Consider the following 15200-nt stretch of genomic DNA (forward strand, 5'->3'; position numbering starts at 1 on the left):
CCCACTCAGCCCGCTGCTGGCCCTGGGGTTCTGTCCATCCAGGCAGGGCAGGCTGAGCAGGGCCGGAGGACGGAACCCCACGCCGGCAGCAGAGGGCCACTGAAAATCAGCTCACAGAGCTGGTATTTTTGGCATTCCTGCCCATTTCTTATTTTAATCAACACGACCGTGTTGTGCCAGCCTGAAAGGCAGTGGGCCAGATTTTGCCTTCTGATATGGGTGTGCCAGGCCCACTGACTTCCAAGGGATTGGTGTGCATGGATTGGGGGGCAGAATTGGACCCTATGGTGTTATTGACCATTTATATACATGGCACCATTCTGCTGTACAGAGAGTAAAGGCACTGTGCGTACCTGACACTGCCGTAACCCCTTTTCGACAGCAGGCGGGGGAGCATAGTGCCTCGTGGCGCACAGGCGTCGGGAAGGGAAGGGGGGACAAGAATGATTTTTCAGCCCCTCTGCAATGCTAAGGCCAGCTGTGCTGCTCAGCAGCTGTTTGCTCCCAGAGGCTCAGAGTCTCTCCCTAACACTTGGCTCCGTGCAGCCTGCACTGACCTGCTCTGCCCCAGCCCCAGCCAGCAATGCTGCATGGCACCCATGCACTTTAACCCTCCCCAACGCCCCTGATCTAAGCGTCTTCTTTCTTAGCGCTTGTCTAGACGCTGTTTTTGTACTAATTTAACTAAGCGATGCAACCCCAAAGGTAAGAGCTGTACTGGGATAAAGGTGTATAACTTTGTACCGGTATAACTGTGTCAATAAATCCTTATTTAGGTATAAACTCTCTACTGACGTTAGACGTTTTTCTTCTCCCTCCTCCCCCAGCTAACTGAGTCTCAGCATGTGGTTACAATCAGGAAAGTGGCTCTCAGAAAAACATCTTCATGAGCCATATTTATTCCGCCCTCTTACTTGCACTTGGCTTCCACACCATCACGAGATTCTAACAACTGCCTGATGTTACCCTGATATCTGCAAAGCAGGGGAGACTCTTTCTGGTCCTCACATTATGCCCAGGCCAATGAAGCGGGTTGTGCCAGGCTGCTGGACAAGGCAGAGCAGAATCCCAGTTGTTTTTCCTGCTAGAATGACTCTGATGTCAAATCCCACATTTTACAAAAGTTGTGGAAATTGAGGCACAGAGCCGTGATGTGACTTGGACAAGATCAATCAGTAAGTCAGTGATGGAGCAGGAAACAGAACCCATGAGAACTATGCTGCAATCAACAGATGAGAGAGATGTTGCTGGGGCTGGACAGTCTTTCTGGGGGATCTGCTGATCTCTGTACAGCAGTCCGTGCAAATGCACTCCCTGCCTCCAGTCTAATCTCCATCAGTCACCTGAGAGGGAGGGAGAACAGAGCCTGGCTCAGAAACACTCCATGGCAGATGCCAAAGCCCCATTGGTGGGGAGTGGCTCACGGTTTTGAAACGATCACTGTGTGGTTTGAGAACAATCGCCCTCCTGTAGCCCGGCAGGCCTCCGAAGGGTGAGGACTGGACGCGGCAGACAGCCAGCCACGGTGCCACACACTGTCTGCAGGGCAGCGGGGTCGTGTTCAATAGAGGCTCTGCCCATCTGCGAGAACTGCACTGGATGGACGCATGTGCCCAATCCCCACATGCTTCATTGAAGGATTAAGCCATATTTACAGAAAATCAGTGCTGGAAATCAGGGCCTGAAACAGCACAGGAGAAGGAGCAATTAGCAGCTAACGAGTCTGCACAGATAGATGATCATCCACTGGACACTTAGCTCTCACTTCATCTTTAATTGCTGCTTTAGCATCGCAACTGCAGTCAACCACCACCAAAAAACCTTTATCAGCAAAATTAATTACCGGCCATTTATTACTGTGTCTGTGCTCTACAGCTGAGTGAGGGCAGGAGAAAGGGACTGGAGCTCTGCAAAGATTTGCGGAAATAGCTCCTCGGAAAGTGCAGGCATGCGTGCCACATGCTGGCAGGAGAGTGGCACCCTGGGCTAGTGGAGGCTACAGAGGGTCGGGAGAGAGCCAGGGGTTGTTGTCAGCTGACTCTACAGCGCGTATGCCCACCACATGTGGTGCAAATCTTGCAAGGGCAGCATGTAAACTAGCTCTGATTCAAACCGAGTCCCCATACCCTCAAGCCCTGATTGCTGTGCCCTCAAACCCAGCTGGGCTCTGTGCCCCAAACCCAGGCCCTTCAATCTCATTTAGCCGTGTATCCTGCACCCTCAAACCTGACTCAGCCCCCAGCCTGGATCGCTATGCACTCAAATCCCATTTGGCCTTAGGCCCCGCACCCTCAATCCCAATTCTGCGCCATCCCATTTCTGTATTTTGGGCACCATTCAGACTCACCATTCAGATCCTCGATTTAAATGCAAACACTGCTCCCCACGCCCTCGTTCTGATTTGCCCTCTAATGCGTTCCCTGCACAGTGCTGCACCCAGTTCAGCCACGAACCTGAATCTGAGAACAGCCTCACCAGCTCATCCCGAATAATCCTCCAGCTCAGACACTAAGGAGCCGGCTCTCAACCTTCTCCATCAGCCTAGCCCCTTGCACTTCCATTGACTCACAAACTCCCCCGTGAGGGATGAACTAGCAAAGGCTAAAAATGGGGCATCATTTCCACAGCCTAATTTTCAGGGCCCAGAGTCTCTGATGTCAATAATTTCTAATGCTAACACCCCCCTGGCTGGGGCCACCCTGGGTTAGCATGGCTTACTCCAGAGGCAGGCCAGCCAGCAGGCTTACAGCTGGGGGGAATTTGGGTCTGAAGGACCTGCGGCCAGCCAGCCCCAAACCAGAGCTCTCCCGATGCCCATCCCTCAGAATCACAACAGCCACACTAAGGGCAAACAAACAAACTCAGCTAGTTCTCCTACAGGCTGGGAAGGAAGGAAGAGAGGCTGTTTCTGTGTTTGGCTGAATGGGAGATGCTCTAGTACCACTGTGATGAGGGCCAGACAGACAGCTACCGAGTGAGGCGATAACGCGGCTGTAGAGCTATCAGGCTTTTCTAAAATTAGTGCTTTTTAAATGCTATCTCCTCCTGCTCCAGCTTCCAGCAGGGATCCGGGTTCATCTCTGTGCACACCAGGGCCCTCACATTAAACAGCATCCCAGCGTCGTTTGAAACAGAGACCCACAAACCTGGGCTGAGGTAAAACAGGAGCATTTGCTGCTGGAGGACTCACTTGCAAACCCCCGACAAGCTTCCAGGAGCGGATGGGGGACAGTGGGGAAAGGCCGATATCTGAGCTGAAGGCCCTTTGGGGCAGCCCCTGCCCGTCTGCACTCCCACTGGTCACTGAAGTGCAGAACACAGTTTCTGCAGGACAAACTCTAAAGAACAGAACCTCTCTTCCGCCCGAAGTACCAGCGTTTTGTTAACAATCAGTATTTGAGCCTCATCCGCAGACCAGTGCTCCTCCACTAAGCCCTTTGCTGGCAGAGAGGCTGGGGACAGGCTGGGCTATAGACAAAAGTCCCCTTCCCACCTGGTGCCACACCCTTTCCAGAGCAGTGGGGGAAGCCTGCTCTGCAGCCTTTGGATTCCTGGGCTGGCCACTGACCTCTCACTAGCCCAATATACTAAAAATAAAATGTCTTTAATGCAAATCTGCGAGTTGGCGCCCAGCCTTGCCTACCCACGTGAGTAGGCCTGTGGATCCCAGAGGGGATGACTCATGTGAGCAGGGTTTGTGGCATCAGGTCTTTCCTGTACAAAGCCAGCCATCGCCCTGTATCATTGCTGTTTGTGAGTGATGACCAGGGAGCAGCTCACCAGCCCAGCACCCACCCCACCCAACAGGCCCATTCTTGACTTTCTTCAGCTCTGTTCCAGCCTTTGGCTAAGTCACGCGGGGGCGGGAGGGTTGTGCTTGGCTCTGCCATGTCTCGCAGCCCCCCCAGCACAGCCCAGACACGAGCTTGTTGTTCCCCACGAAGTTCTCGTGCACGTCTCCTCGGTGCGTCTTGTCACTCAACCAGCAGCGCAGAGGGTTTGCCACGCTAGCGAGCAGTCCGCAGCACCCCATTTGTCACACCGAGGGGGCGTCCTTTCCAGTCAGTGTCCCTTTCACTTTGCTGCTGTTTTTATTTTTATTTCTCTTTGCTTGTCCAGCTCCTCTACACAAGATGCAGCACCCGGCTCCCATGCTCCAATAATTCCTGTTGCTCTGACAACTCTCTAACCCTTGTGCTAAATGCTGAGGATAGATGACAGGCAGCGAAAGCAGAAGCCCCACTGTAGGGGGATATTTATCCAGCCTGTTTACTCTTTGCTATTTCCCCTGTGGAGCGTCTCTGGGCTTTGGAGCAGCGAGGCACCGACACGTGGAAACACACCTGCTCCTGCCCGAGGCTCTCGGGTCTGGTCCCAGGAGGGACTCGGGCAAGCAGCAGCGGGACATGCCCACAGACGGACACACTGCTACCAAGGCCAGGCCTATGCACAGAACTTTGGTCCATGTGGTCATGCTAGTCCAGGGTGTGGTTTTCTTACAACCATTTATGCCAGCCAAAAAGTGCTTTAGCTGGTATCGCGTATTTCGTTTGGGGAAATGTATACACACCCTCCTGCTGGTATCAGCTGCGTCTCCACTAAGACGACTTGTGGGTGCAGCTGTCCCAGCAAACCCAGACTAGGCCCACATCAGCGGCAGAACCAGCCAGGGCAGAGGTGGCCTCAGGTGCTTTCTGATGGAACAATCGCAGCAAGTCACTGGCTGAGCTGATCCTGCACCCACTGAAGGCAATGATGCCAAGGGCCGCTGGACAGCGTCTGAGTTTGATATTCCTCCCTGTGACCAAGACGACGGTGGGGACGTCTACATTTGGAGCTGGGTGTGATTCCAGGCCCAGGAGATGTACTTGTGCCAGCTCTCACTGAGTTAATGCGTTAAAAGTGGAACCTAGCCACAGCAGCGCGAGGGGCGGGACAGGCTAGACACCCAAGTCCACGGCCGTCAGAGAGCCCAGGCCAGTACTCGGGGCAGCTAGCCCGTCCTGCCGCTCGCACTGCCTCAGTGATGTACTAGCTCAATGAGCACCGGCATGAGTATGTCTTCTGGGGCTTTGAATACAGCCCAGACACACCCTGTAACTGGGAGGAATGGACACCTGGGAGCAGCTCCCTGCTCCCTGCTCCCCGGCAGTCAATCCCCTTGATGAGGTTTTGCTGCCTTGACCCAGTCTATTGGTCTCGTTCATCTCCACATGCAGAAGGGGAAGAGCAGACAGGAGAGGAATCCACAATTTCAGTTCTCAGGCAGGCTGCAAGTCTCCTTAGCACCACAGAGGCTTTGGAAATCTTGCTGAGACATCAAGTCAAGGCCCCCGCTCCTTAGCTGATAAGTTCAAGGAGAAATTAATGGACAAAACAAAAACTAGCCATTTGTCTCATTCACACCTTGTCCTACCGCTACAGCTGCTGGGCTACTATTGCCAAGTCATACCGATGCCGCATGAGGACGTACGCTCCGCGGTATGCTCTGTGCGTACTCCTCTGCCTGGCTCCGCGCTTGGCTAAAATATCTGTGAAGTGAGGTTCACTAAGTCAGTCACTCAGCCTTTCTTCTCCTCCCGCTATTCTCACACACAAAAATTGAAACTGCTCACAGAAATCTCAGCCTCTCCCAGGCCGGCTGCCCTCCCAAAGCCCGGTGATAGGGGATTCACGGGGATGATAATTCATCCAATGAAGCCCAAAACAGCTGGTCGTCCAGAGTCTGCAGCTCTGCCACATCAGCCTCCCTCACCTGGAAATACCACTATCCTGTGTGTTCCTCACCAATCCGAGAGCAGGGGCAAGAGACACTGCAGTGCTAATGGAGCCATTTGCATGTGCCTGAGGGGGTCTCCTCTCTCTTAACACCTCCAACACACTGCACCGTGGACCCAACCAATGACACACACAGTCTGCTTAACCAGGGTGGGCACACCAGGACATGGACCCAGTAAACCCACTACATGTGCTGCTAACTTGTCTAAAAGAAGAATTATAAACATGGTCAATAGGGAGGGCCGAGCCAAAGTTCAGATCCATGTGTAGCTGGGGAGGTGTTTGGATCTGGGATTCTGCTTCACGTCTGTCTATAATGGGACTGTACAGGTGATGTGGGGATCTTACCTTGGCCTTCCCAGTGCTTTGCAGAATATGGACCAGTGCAGAGGCCATCTCCTCTTTGTTCTTCACACTCAGCGCAGGCTCCAGCACTGAGCACAGCACCATGTAATTGTTAGTGATGTACTCAGCAAACTCCTTGTACATCTCCATGGGGAGGATGCTCATGCTCTGGTAGCGTGACTTGATGCGGATCATAGGCCCTGCAGACTTGCCCTTGCTGGGATTGGGGCTGACTACAGGGTACCACTTCTCCACAAACTGCCGCCCCGTTATGGAGCCCATGGGGATATTCACCTGTCCGATGAAGTTGGTCTTGTCTTTCTTTTTCTTCTTGTCAGTCTCTTTGTATAAGTGCACTGTAATGGTTTTGAGTGATGGGAGGTTATTAAATTCAAAGTGCTCCCCCCAAAAGACGTTGTCAGTTTTCAATTTACAGGTAGTTCGTGCGTAAAGAACGTCATCCAGGCATAATTCACACAAGTACTTCTTCTTGGCTGGCAGGTCCTTGGCTTCAATAATCCATAACTTTAACATATTCTCGACCCTTCTGCTGTTGTCCTGGAAAAGGGACACAAAGAAAAAGGTCAAAGGAAAAAAAAAACATACACAAACCGGAGAAACGAGTTAATTATTTCTGATGTGCTAAACGAGCAGAGGCTTAATTACATTTTATTTTAAGGAAATACTGGCTCTCAGGAATTTGCATAACAACACTACTTATGTTAATTTTCCAAATATCACTGTGCTCTCCATGTCTGCTGGTGCCAATTAATATAAAGGAACAAGACAGATAAAATCCCACCAAATTAAAAATGTACCATTTCCAGTTCTACTGCCAGGAAGGCCTCACAAGAAACAGGAAGGAGCCCTACCAATAATTAATGACTTTTTGTAAAACAGAAGCTATTGCACAGGTGTTTTCCCCCGTTTGTTCCATTGTTGTTATGTGGCAGCACTGGAACAGTACATTTCCTTTTCTATAGCATGGCAGGAACAGAAGCATCCTCAAGTCCACACATGGATCACTTCATTTGTGACTGGAATGCAGCCACTTCTGGGGTGGAAAGCAGCGGCTGTGGCATCACTGCCTACATATTTTAGGACAAGAATGAAGACTATTTAATTCAGCTGAAATACTGGGGGGGATTAACGGAGATTGAATGAGTTACCTGTGAGCTAACCATTATTATTAGTCAGAAGTAAAAATTGGCCTGGATGCCACTTTAACACTAATGCGGTGAACGATACATGGAATTTTTAATGACCCCTAAATGGTCATGACCTCATCCCGAAGAGGTAGCTCCAGGGGTACTGGTTTCAGTGAGGACTTCAAGGAAAGAGCACCCCATAGTGAATCACCAGCAACAGATTCTGCAGCACCCTCAGCTTTCCTTGGATGTCTCCTATAACAGTAACGAGCAGGTCTGACCCAGCTTCACTTAGGAGAGTGGAGAGCACAGTTGCTGGAAGTACACAATGGGGTGATGTGGGCTCAGGAAGTGCACACGCAGGAAATGATACAATACTACTAAAATCCTGGGATAAAAATATCAAATCAGATACTGAGAGTCTGTTTAGAAACTCAGACAAAAGGAGGAAAGTTAGCAGAGTCAGAGCAGGGCACTTTTCAAGATGATGGCATGTTTCCAAATGAGTGCCCATTGAACAGCGCTGCTCTGGGCCACGTTCAACTACATTCACGTAGAATAACCCCGCCTACTAACTGTTCTAGAGACGCTGGTGGGAGACGCATTGTCCCAATCTCCCAGAGCTCTCTGCAGGTGGCAACAGCAACAGCTGCCATGCTCTTAAAGTGACCACAACAAATCATGCCCTGAGGGATAAGTTAGTCTCTCCACGCTGCTATTTCCTCTCCTGTATTAGGGAGGGCTCATCAGTTAGGGTACAAAATCTGGTGCTGCATTAGGGGCACCAAACTTTGTGACATTAAGGGCTGCATTAGCAGCTTGCCAGGTGCCCAAGACCTGCCCCTAACCTGCATACGCAGTTACCTACTGCTGCTAGCAAGAATGAATGCACAGAACCCCTTCACGCTGAGCAACAAAAACAGCTTTTTGGTTGAGTGCGCCAGCTGTGAAACCCTACAGGCGATCTGCTTTGTCCTTACTCTGGCTCCCTTTTAAGGTGCCCGTAGCCTCGACTAGCTGTATGGGCACATTTTCAGGCCTCCCATGCTCAACTGACCGAGAAGAGCTTGTTGCTGCAGGTACAGGGCATATGATGGCCTGGTAGCCCGGGTACAGGAATGGGAGCCATGTCCAAGCCCAAATTCCTCCATGACCATATGCAACTCACTGAGATTCTGTGCCTCCGTTTCCCCATCTCTGAAATGGGGCTCGCAAGCCCCACCAGTGCCAGAGTGCTGCTGTGGGGACTGAATATCTAGGGTTGTATTCTACCCCCGACATCACCGTTTGTCCAGGTGCCGCCTGTTAAAGCTCTCTGAGGAGCAGAAGCCCTAGATAAGTAGCAAGTATCATTAGTACTAAAACAAGACTGCAGGTTCTTGAGGTTTGATTGTTTCTCAGCGACAGCCCAAGAGGGCAGGAAATAATTGGCACTTTCCCGTAAATATAATAGTGGCAGAAAGTAATACGGAAAAAAGCTGACCCCCAATTACACTTAGTCACTAAAATGACAATATGTCCCCTGCTGCTACCATGCACTGGGTTATAAAATGTAATAATGAGGAGCAGAACTATTACAGAGGCAATTCCTCAAAGCTGCTACCTTATTTGGGTGCACGGCACGCCGCAGGTTCTCCATCCATTTATCTCGTTCTGCTGCAGAGCGACAGGAGAAGCATTTACTTCCTGATGAAGTCGTCACCTGCATGGAAAGGAACAGGGGTTATTTCTCAACAAGCACATTACAGACGTGGCTTTGGGGAAATTAAAAAAAGGGGCTGGCTGGTGCTTTTATTAACACAAGCCAAGGGAGTCGCCCCTAAGGCAAGTGTGCAAGTTGGGCTGAGACCTCAAGCACAATGTTGAGCATCACAAGGGGTTAATCCTGGCCACACACTGATCCCACCTCCCCTCTCCCACATCAGTGCCAACCTGGAGCGATGGCACCAGAGTTGGGAGTTACCCTAGGGACCACCAGCCCCTTCGAGTCTGAGCTTCGTTAAGCCATCAAGTGAGTGAAAGCAACTCAGGGCCACATCCCGAGAAGCACTTAGTGATGCACGTTTCTAGTGCTCAGCATCTCTCAGGATTTAGCCCATACTCTGCAATTAGACAAACCTCTTTCCTTTCCCCAACAGGGAATCCAAGCCCCTCAGTACCCCTCCCACTGCATCCTGTCCCTTTGACTCCTCGCCTCTACTTGCTGGCAGTAACTGCACTAGGAAAGAGAGAGTTTAACAGCATTCCTCAGACTCGCTTGGCCACCATGACATTGCCATCCAGGAATGGATTCAGATCAATGACATTTCCACAACATTCCCTAGCCTCCAGCAGGCTTCCCCCCGCACTGCACAGAAATTCAGGCGTGAGTAAATCCACCTCTGCATATGCTGCCTGATGGCCAGGGATGCAACACTTAGCAAGAGTCCTCACGTGCCAACAACTTTCCTATTCACCTCGCTGAGTTTTCTCAGCATTAATTGCTGTACTGGGGTCTACGAAGGCCAATAAGATTCCTAAGCAGCTTCTTTCCAACTAGCTGCAGATCTGAAGCCTATTAAATATGTATATTCCTCAAACAACTGTCCTTGAAACCCTGCTGGCAAATTAACAGACTATGATTTGGCATTAGGAATTCCGTATTATTCATAAAAACTTCATTCAGCTGCTTTGACCTCCACTGTATTCATTGCATCGGTCAACATCCAATAATATTCTTTTTGAATGTCCCTGTTTGCAGACTGAAGGTATCTTACTCACACTTCAAATAAGCCCCCTTGGAGTATTATTTCCTCTGCTCCTACTTGCAGAGTTCCTTGAATTTCCATCTTTTACCTCAGCTGCACTTGTTTTCCCACCTGGCAGGCTGGGTTCACCACTTTCATGGGACGTGATCTTCTTTTGCTTTGTATATCCTCCGCAAAGTTTAATCTGTTCCTTCAGTGCAATCAGCATCAGGCCATGATATCTCATTGGCTACCGTTGTGGCTGAGGTTAACACATATTCTGCCTTTGAACAGAGGTTTCGTGTGCCTCTATGGTATTTTCCAAATGAGACAAAACAGAAGAGGCCCAACATTGCCCTCACCAAGTGGATCCAATAGACCTTCCAACTCTTGATATTCTAGCCAATTTCAGGTAGCTTCTGCTTCATGATCAGTTCAAACCACTGCTAATGGCTAAAAGCAACCCCTTCTACTAGATTACCATGCATCCATGCACAGTACTGGAAATCTAAAGGATTCCTCTGGGCATGATGGAGTTATCTTTTATTAATTACTGTTGAGAATGGAAGACTCCACATTAATAGAGTTGGTTGTATCATCTCTGCCCACTTTTCTTTTTAGCATCTTTACATGCTTCTGTATGACTGCTACATTCCTCATGGTTTTCCTGCAACAAATCTGGTCTGCTTTATCCATATGGCATGATCTCACTTCCTCCTCTTCCTGCTATGGCATTTTTGCTGGGCTTGTCAGAATATCTTGACCATTTGCACAGAAGATACTCTGGAGCTGCACTCTGGGTCAGTCTAGCCACTGCACCTGAATGTTAACTTTCCCTAAAAACAGAGAGTGCAAAACTGCATCACTTTTGCATATAAAAAAGCATGGCTAACACTGAGTTACGGGCACAAAGATCAAGGAAGACTCTGTTACTTACGGAGTTACTTAACAACAGAGTTTATACCTAAATAACACAGAAGAACATAGCATCAAATGCCCCTACAGATTGCTCATTAACTGCTATAGAGGGGTGAATTTTAAATGTGCAGAACTTCAATTCAGATAGGAATCCAAAATGTGGGGGAATTTGAGGGTCTCTTCTCTTTTTACCCTAGTAATTAGGCTTTGGAAGATCCAAAGTATACACCAGGTAATGTACCCTACACTCAAATCTGGAGGACAGAGGTCTTGTACTCTAATGCTATGACCATGTCACTGAATGGCAATTGTCAGGGGCCAAATTCTGAAATCCTAAACGAAGCAAAACTCCCATTTAAATCCTGGGGAATTGTGACTCAGGACAGCAGAATTCAGCCCTTCCATGAGGCTGCACTATTTAATCCCTGGGGGACCAGACATTTTTGGATTGCTATTGGCTGAAATTCTCCTTAAAGCCAAATTCTGCTCAGTGACATAGGTAACTCCCATTAAAACCAATAGGATTTACTCCCATATAAATCAGAATGGAATTTAGCCCTTGTTCTACCCTAACATCTGTTAATTAAATACCAATTGTCTATTGTTTACCATTATTTAATAAAATGTACATCTACTATATTTTATAACTACCCATTGATAAATTGGCATTAATTATCAAACAAATATTCTATTAAATTCCAACTCAATGGATCACTGGATAATTATTCAAATGTTAAATTCTAAGGCTTCCTCTCTTAACAACCCTTCATAACTGGGGCATTCTGCATGTGTCAGAGCAGAAAGTCTCCTGGCCCATTAGGAGTTGAAGGCAATTTCCCCCAGATTTGCAAGAATGCCTTGACTTTGACCTGTGACCTAAATGTCATGCGACATAAATAACCTTCATGAGCTATCAATGATCTCCATGAAGACAGTATTCTGTTCACTTCAGGATTTTTAGATTTGCTAAAACAGTGTTAATGGATATGCATAAACTCAATTAGTAGTACTTGTTAATTGCTAACACTTATTTACTCTCACTATCCCCATTCCCTGAATGGACGGTTCCTCTAGTTAAACAAAACTGCCTTGTGAATTTTGCTACTATCTGAAATTGGGGGGGTTACATAAGGTGCATCTGAAATTTGCTCATCTTTGTATAACAACAACAACAACAATCGATAACTTTGCAATTCCATCAGCTATTTCAGCCAAGAGCCTGAACTGACTTCATGAACAAGAGTTAAGCCTACAACATAGCAGGAATGGTGAGCATTCTCATACCCACATTACAGAGCAGTGAAGTGACCTGTACCTGGGCTGGGTCTGGACTTCAGGGGTACCAAACACACACACAATAAGAACCATGCCTATGGCTAGCATGCAAGGTGTTTGGGAGGTTATCTGAGGGCTAGGATAGGGCGGATGTAACTGCCACTATGCCTATCCAGCTGACATCCCCCTTGTGCAGGTTGGCGGTGAAGGTGAAAGAGAAGGTTGGGTGGGTAGGAACATTTGCAGCCCTGAGGCTTCAATAGCAACCAGAAAGTGTTGGTGTTGCTGTTGCTTTGCTGCACATCCTTCCTCCTATCCTCTGAAAGAATCTCTAGCACATGGCCCAGATACTGGGGCTGTGGGCTGGGATTCGCATTTGGCCTGCAGTGGGTAAGCAGCAGAGGCAGGAAACACATTCCCGAAGTTCCGATTCCCACTCCGGGTTCTAATTACTAAACTCCTCAACTGGCAGAGCCAGGAATAGGCCCCAGGCAGGAACCCTGATGTCCAATCTCCCTCACAAGACTACACTGCCTAATGTAGATTTAGCACACACAGCACATGCAACAGAGCTAGATCATTATATTGGCTGGAAAACCTTTCTTCCATTTGTTTAGGAGAGAGAAAAATCGGATGTTCAATCAGTTATTTGGAAGGATAAAAATAAAAAAAAACAAAACAAATATCGAACCCCACATTTTGCAGGAGGATGAGATTTAGAAAGCTGGAGAAGTTCCACGGGAACAAATTAAGTTCAATGGGCATGCATCTGCTTACACCTGATCTGAATTTGGCCCCACTGCATGTGACTATAACTGGGCAATCAGTCACATAATGTCTCAATAAACGAGTTCAGCTAAGAGAGAAATAATGTACTGTACCTTTAAACAGCCAGCTGCTTCAGATCAAGGCAGTTGGGTTTTTTCCACTGCAGATGGCCCTGGCACGTTTTGGTTTCTGCTCAGTTTGGCTGTGCTGCCAGTTCTCTTCTCCATCTTAATCCTCCAGTGTAACTCCATCTGCAGCTGTGTCGAATCCTGCTGTTCTGATCTTCTGAACCACACAGCCGCTGCTGCTCCGTGGTGTTTGGGGTTGTCGCGTGCTGAGGCCCATGCAATGCATGCCAGGCAGCCTGGACTGCAGGCAGCTTCTGGAAAAGCTGCCACCCACTGTGGTTGGCAAGAGCCCCACATGAGAGTGTTTTGGAGCCTTACAGGGCAATTCAGCCACAACCTTTCCCGAGAGAGAACTAACAGCCTAACAGACAGAAGCTCTGTCCATCCCCATGCACAGCTCTGCAAGGAGGGGATAATTAAGAGGAACCCTCTGAATGGCACCAGATGGGCATTTACCTCCAAGCATCAACAGTCACCTCCTCATTCCAAGGGAACAAAATTGGCTATTTCCTGACTCAGATGTCCAGGGATTAGCTCCACCACATCCCCCCAGTGTAGCATTATCATCCTGCAGCACTTTCATAATCCATTATACAGAAAATGTCATGGTTCCCCTGGCCTCTGACTTTGGCTGCCCCTTCTGCCTTGACATTTCTTGCTCGGAGCTTGTTTTCTGGGACATCAGTTCATATTTTCCTCATTAGTATTCTCACGTGCAGAATGGTGTCGTGGCTTTCAATCACTGTCTCAGCCACCTTCGGTTCTTCTCTCTGCCATCTGCAGACTTGAACCCAAGCTTTCAAAATTCTAATCCACGGAAGCCATTGCCATTCTCCCTGACCTCCGCAGAGACCAACATCTTTTGTTACGTCAGACCCGAGCCCTCAGGTAACAGGACACTACAGTAGCTAGCTCAGAGCCTAAAGGGAGGACCTTCGGGGGATGAGGTTTATTCTAGGGGACATTAGGGGACTCTGTCTTTCCAGTAACTTAAACAAAATCTGTGCCCTAGTAACAAAATAACTAAAGGAAACATTCAAGTGCAAAAGAGGTGGGGCCACAGTATGATTTTGTTTTCCAGTTTTCGCACCGGCAGTAAGACAGACGCTTGGAACCAAACATACATTGTTGTTCGTCTCTTTTGAATGTGGTGGTCTGATGACTGAGTGGATCTGCAGCGCACCTCAGTTCTGACAGCACCCCCTGCTATTCTAGTCCTAGCCCCTGCAAGATTTCCACTGAGTGTTCCTCCACACTGCCCTGTGCTAATTCAAATCCTCTCCCTCTGCACATCACACAGTGGCGTAGTGGTCGTGAGAGGCAGACTAATGCCCATTAGGGATTAAGGTGAGACCTGCAAACTCCTTTCATTTCTGAAATAAGCCACTATTCGAAACAGGGTCTCCAGAGACATTAGAGGAGGGCAGGAACACAACACACCATTTAGCTTTCACCTTAAGTATTTCCCTATAGAGGCTGGCTGATGAGTACCCATCAATCATAAAACAATATCCTTTTTGTTTTCTGGAATTCTTTCCTTCCTCCACAGAATTTCAAAACAGCCATTATACTCCTGGGAGAATTCTGCACCACTGCGCATGCACAGAATTTATGTCCCCCACAGATTTCTTTGCTCCCCTGAAGAAAAATGGCTTTCGGATGGAGAAGCAAAGGAAAGCCACAGGAACAGTCATGAGGACCTCCACAGCAGTTTTGGGTGCCCAGGGCAGCCGGCAGAGAGATAAATCACTGTGGGACTGGGAGTGGAACTGGGGAAAACCCAGCTAGTGGCTCCTACCATGTGCCAGGCTCAGCTGCTAGTCCCAGCTGGGCTGGGAAGGACAGGACTTCCTCTTCCCTTGCATGGCATCTGGGGCTGCGTCAGACCCACTCTGAGATTTCTTCCCCAGCTGAAGAAAGCTCTGAAAACTCCCCCATCCGTGCTTCCTGCACCCATCGCTCCTCAGCTGTAATGGGAGGGATCACTGTACAGGGAGCTGCTCCCGCATCTGCCCAACCCCCTGCATCCAGACCCCCTCACACCCAGATTCTGCTGAGCCTAACCACCCTATACCCAGAACCTCCCTCCCACCGATGAGCCCCACTCCCCCCTG

The 15200-nt window shown here is 48.9% G+C and overlaps 1 protein-coding gene across 9 annotated transcripts in view; it reads right to left on the reverse strand.

Moving 5' to 3' along the window:
* Positions 1-15200, reverse strand: part of DAB2IP (DAB2 interacting protein) — a 314157-nt gene that overhangs the window by 55223 nt on the left and 243734 nt on the right. For 8 of the 9 annotated variants that reach the window (XR_007770036.1, XM_050926821.1, XM_050926822.1 and 5 more), the window contains 2 exons: positions 8875-8973; positions 6127-6681 (listed from right to left, as the gene is read on the reverse strand). Coding sequence is in view for 8 of the 9 variants with exons in the window: in XM_050926821.1 (XP_050782778.1) it covers positions 6127-6681; positions 8875-8973 (654 nt within the window). In the remaining variant the exon portion in view is untranslated. Of the gene's footprint in view, positions 1-6126; positions 6682-8874; positions 8974-10129; positions 10274-15200 lie in introns of those variants that run through there. The other variant, XM_050926827.1, reaches the window with a different exon arrangement.

Source organism: Gopherus flavomarginatus, chromosome 17 (assembly GCF_025201925.1).
Source record: "Gopherus flavomarginatus isolate rGopFla2 chromosome 17, rGopFla2.mat.asm, whole genome shotgun sequence".
Classification (NCBI taxonomy): Eukaryota; Metazoa; Chordata; order Testudines; family Testudinidae; genus Gopherus; species Gopherus flavomarginatus.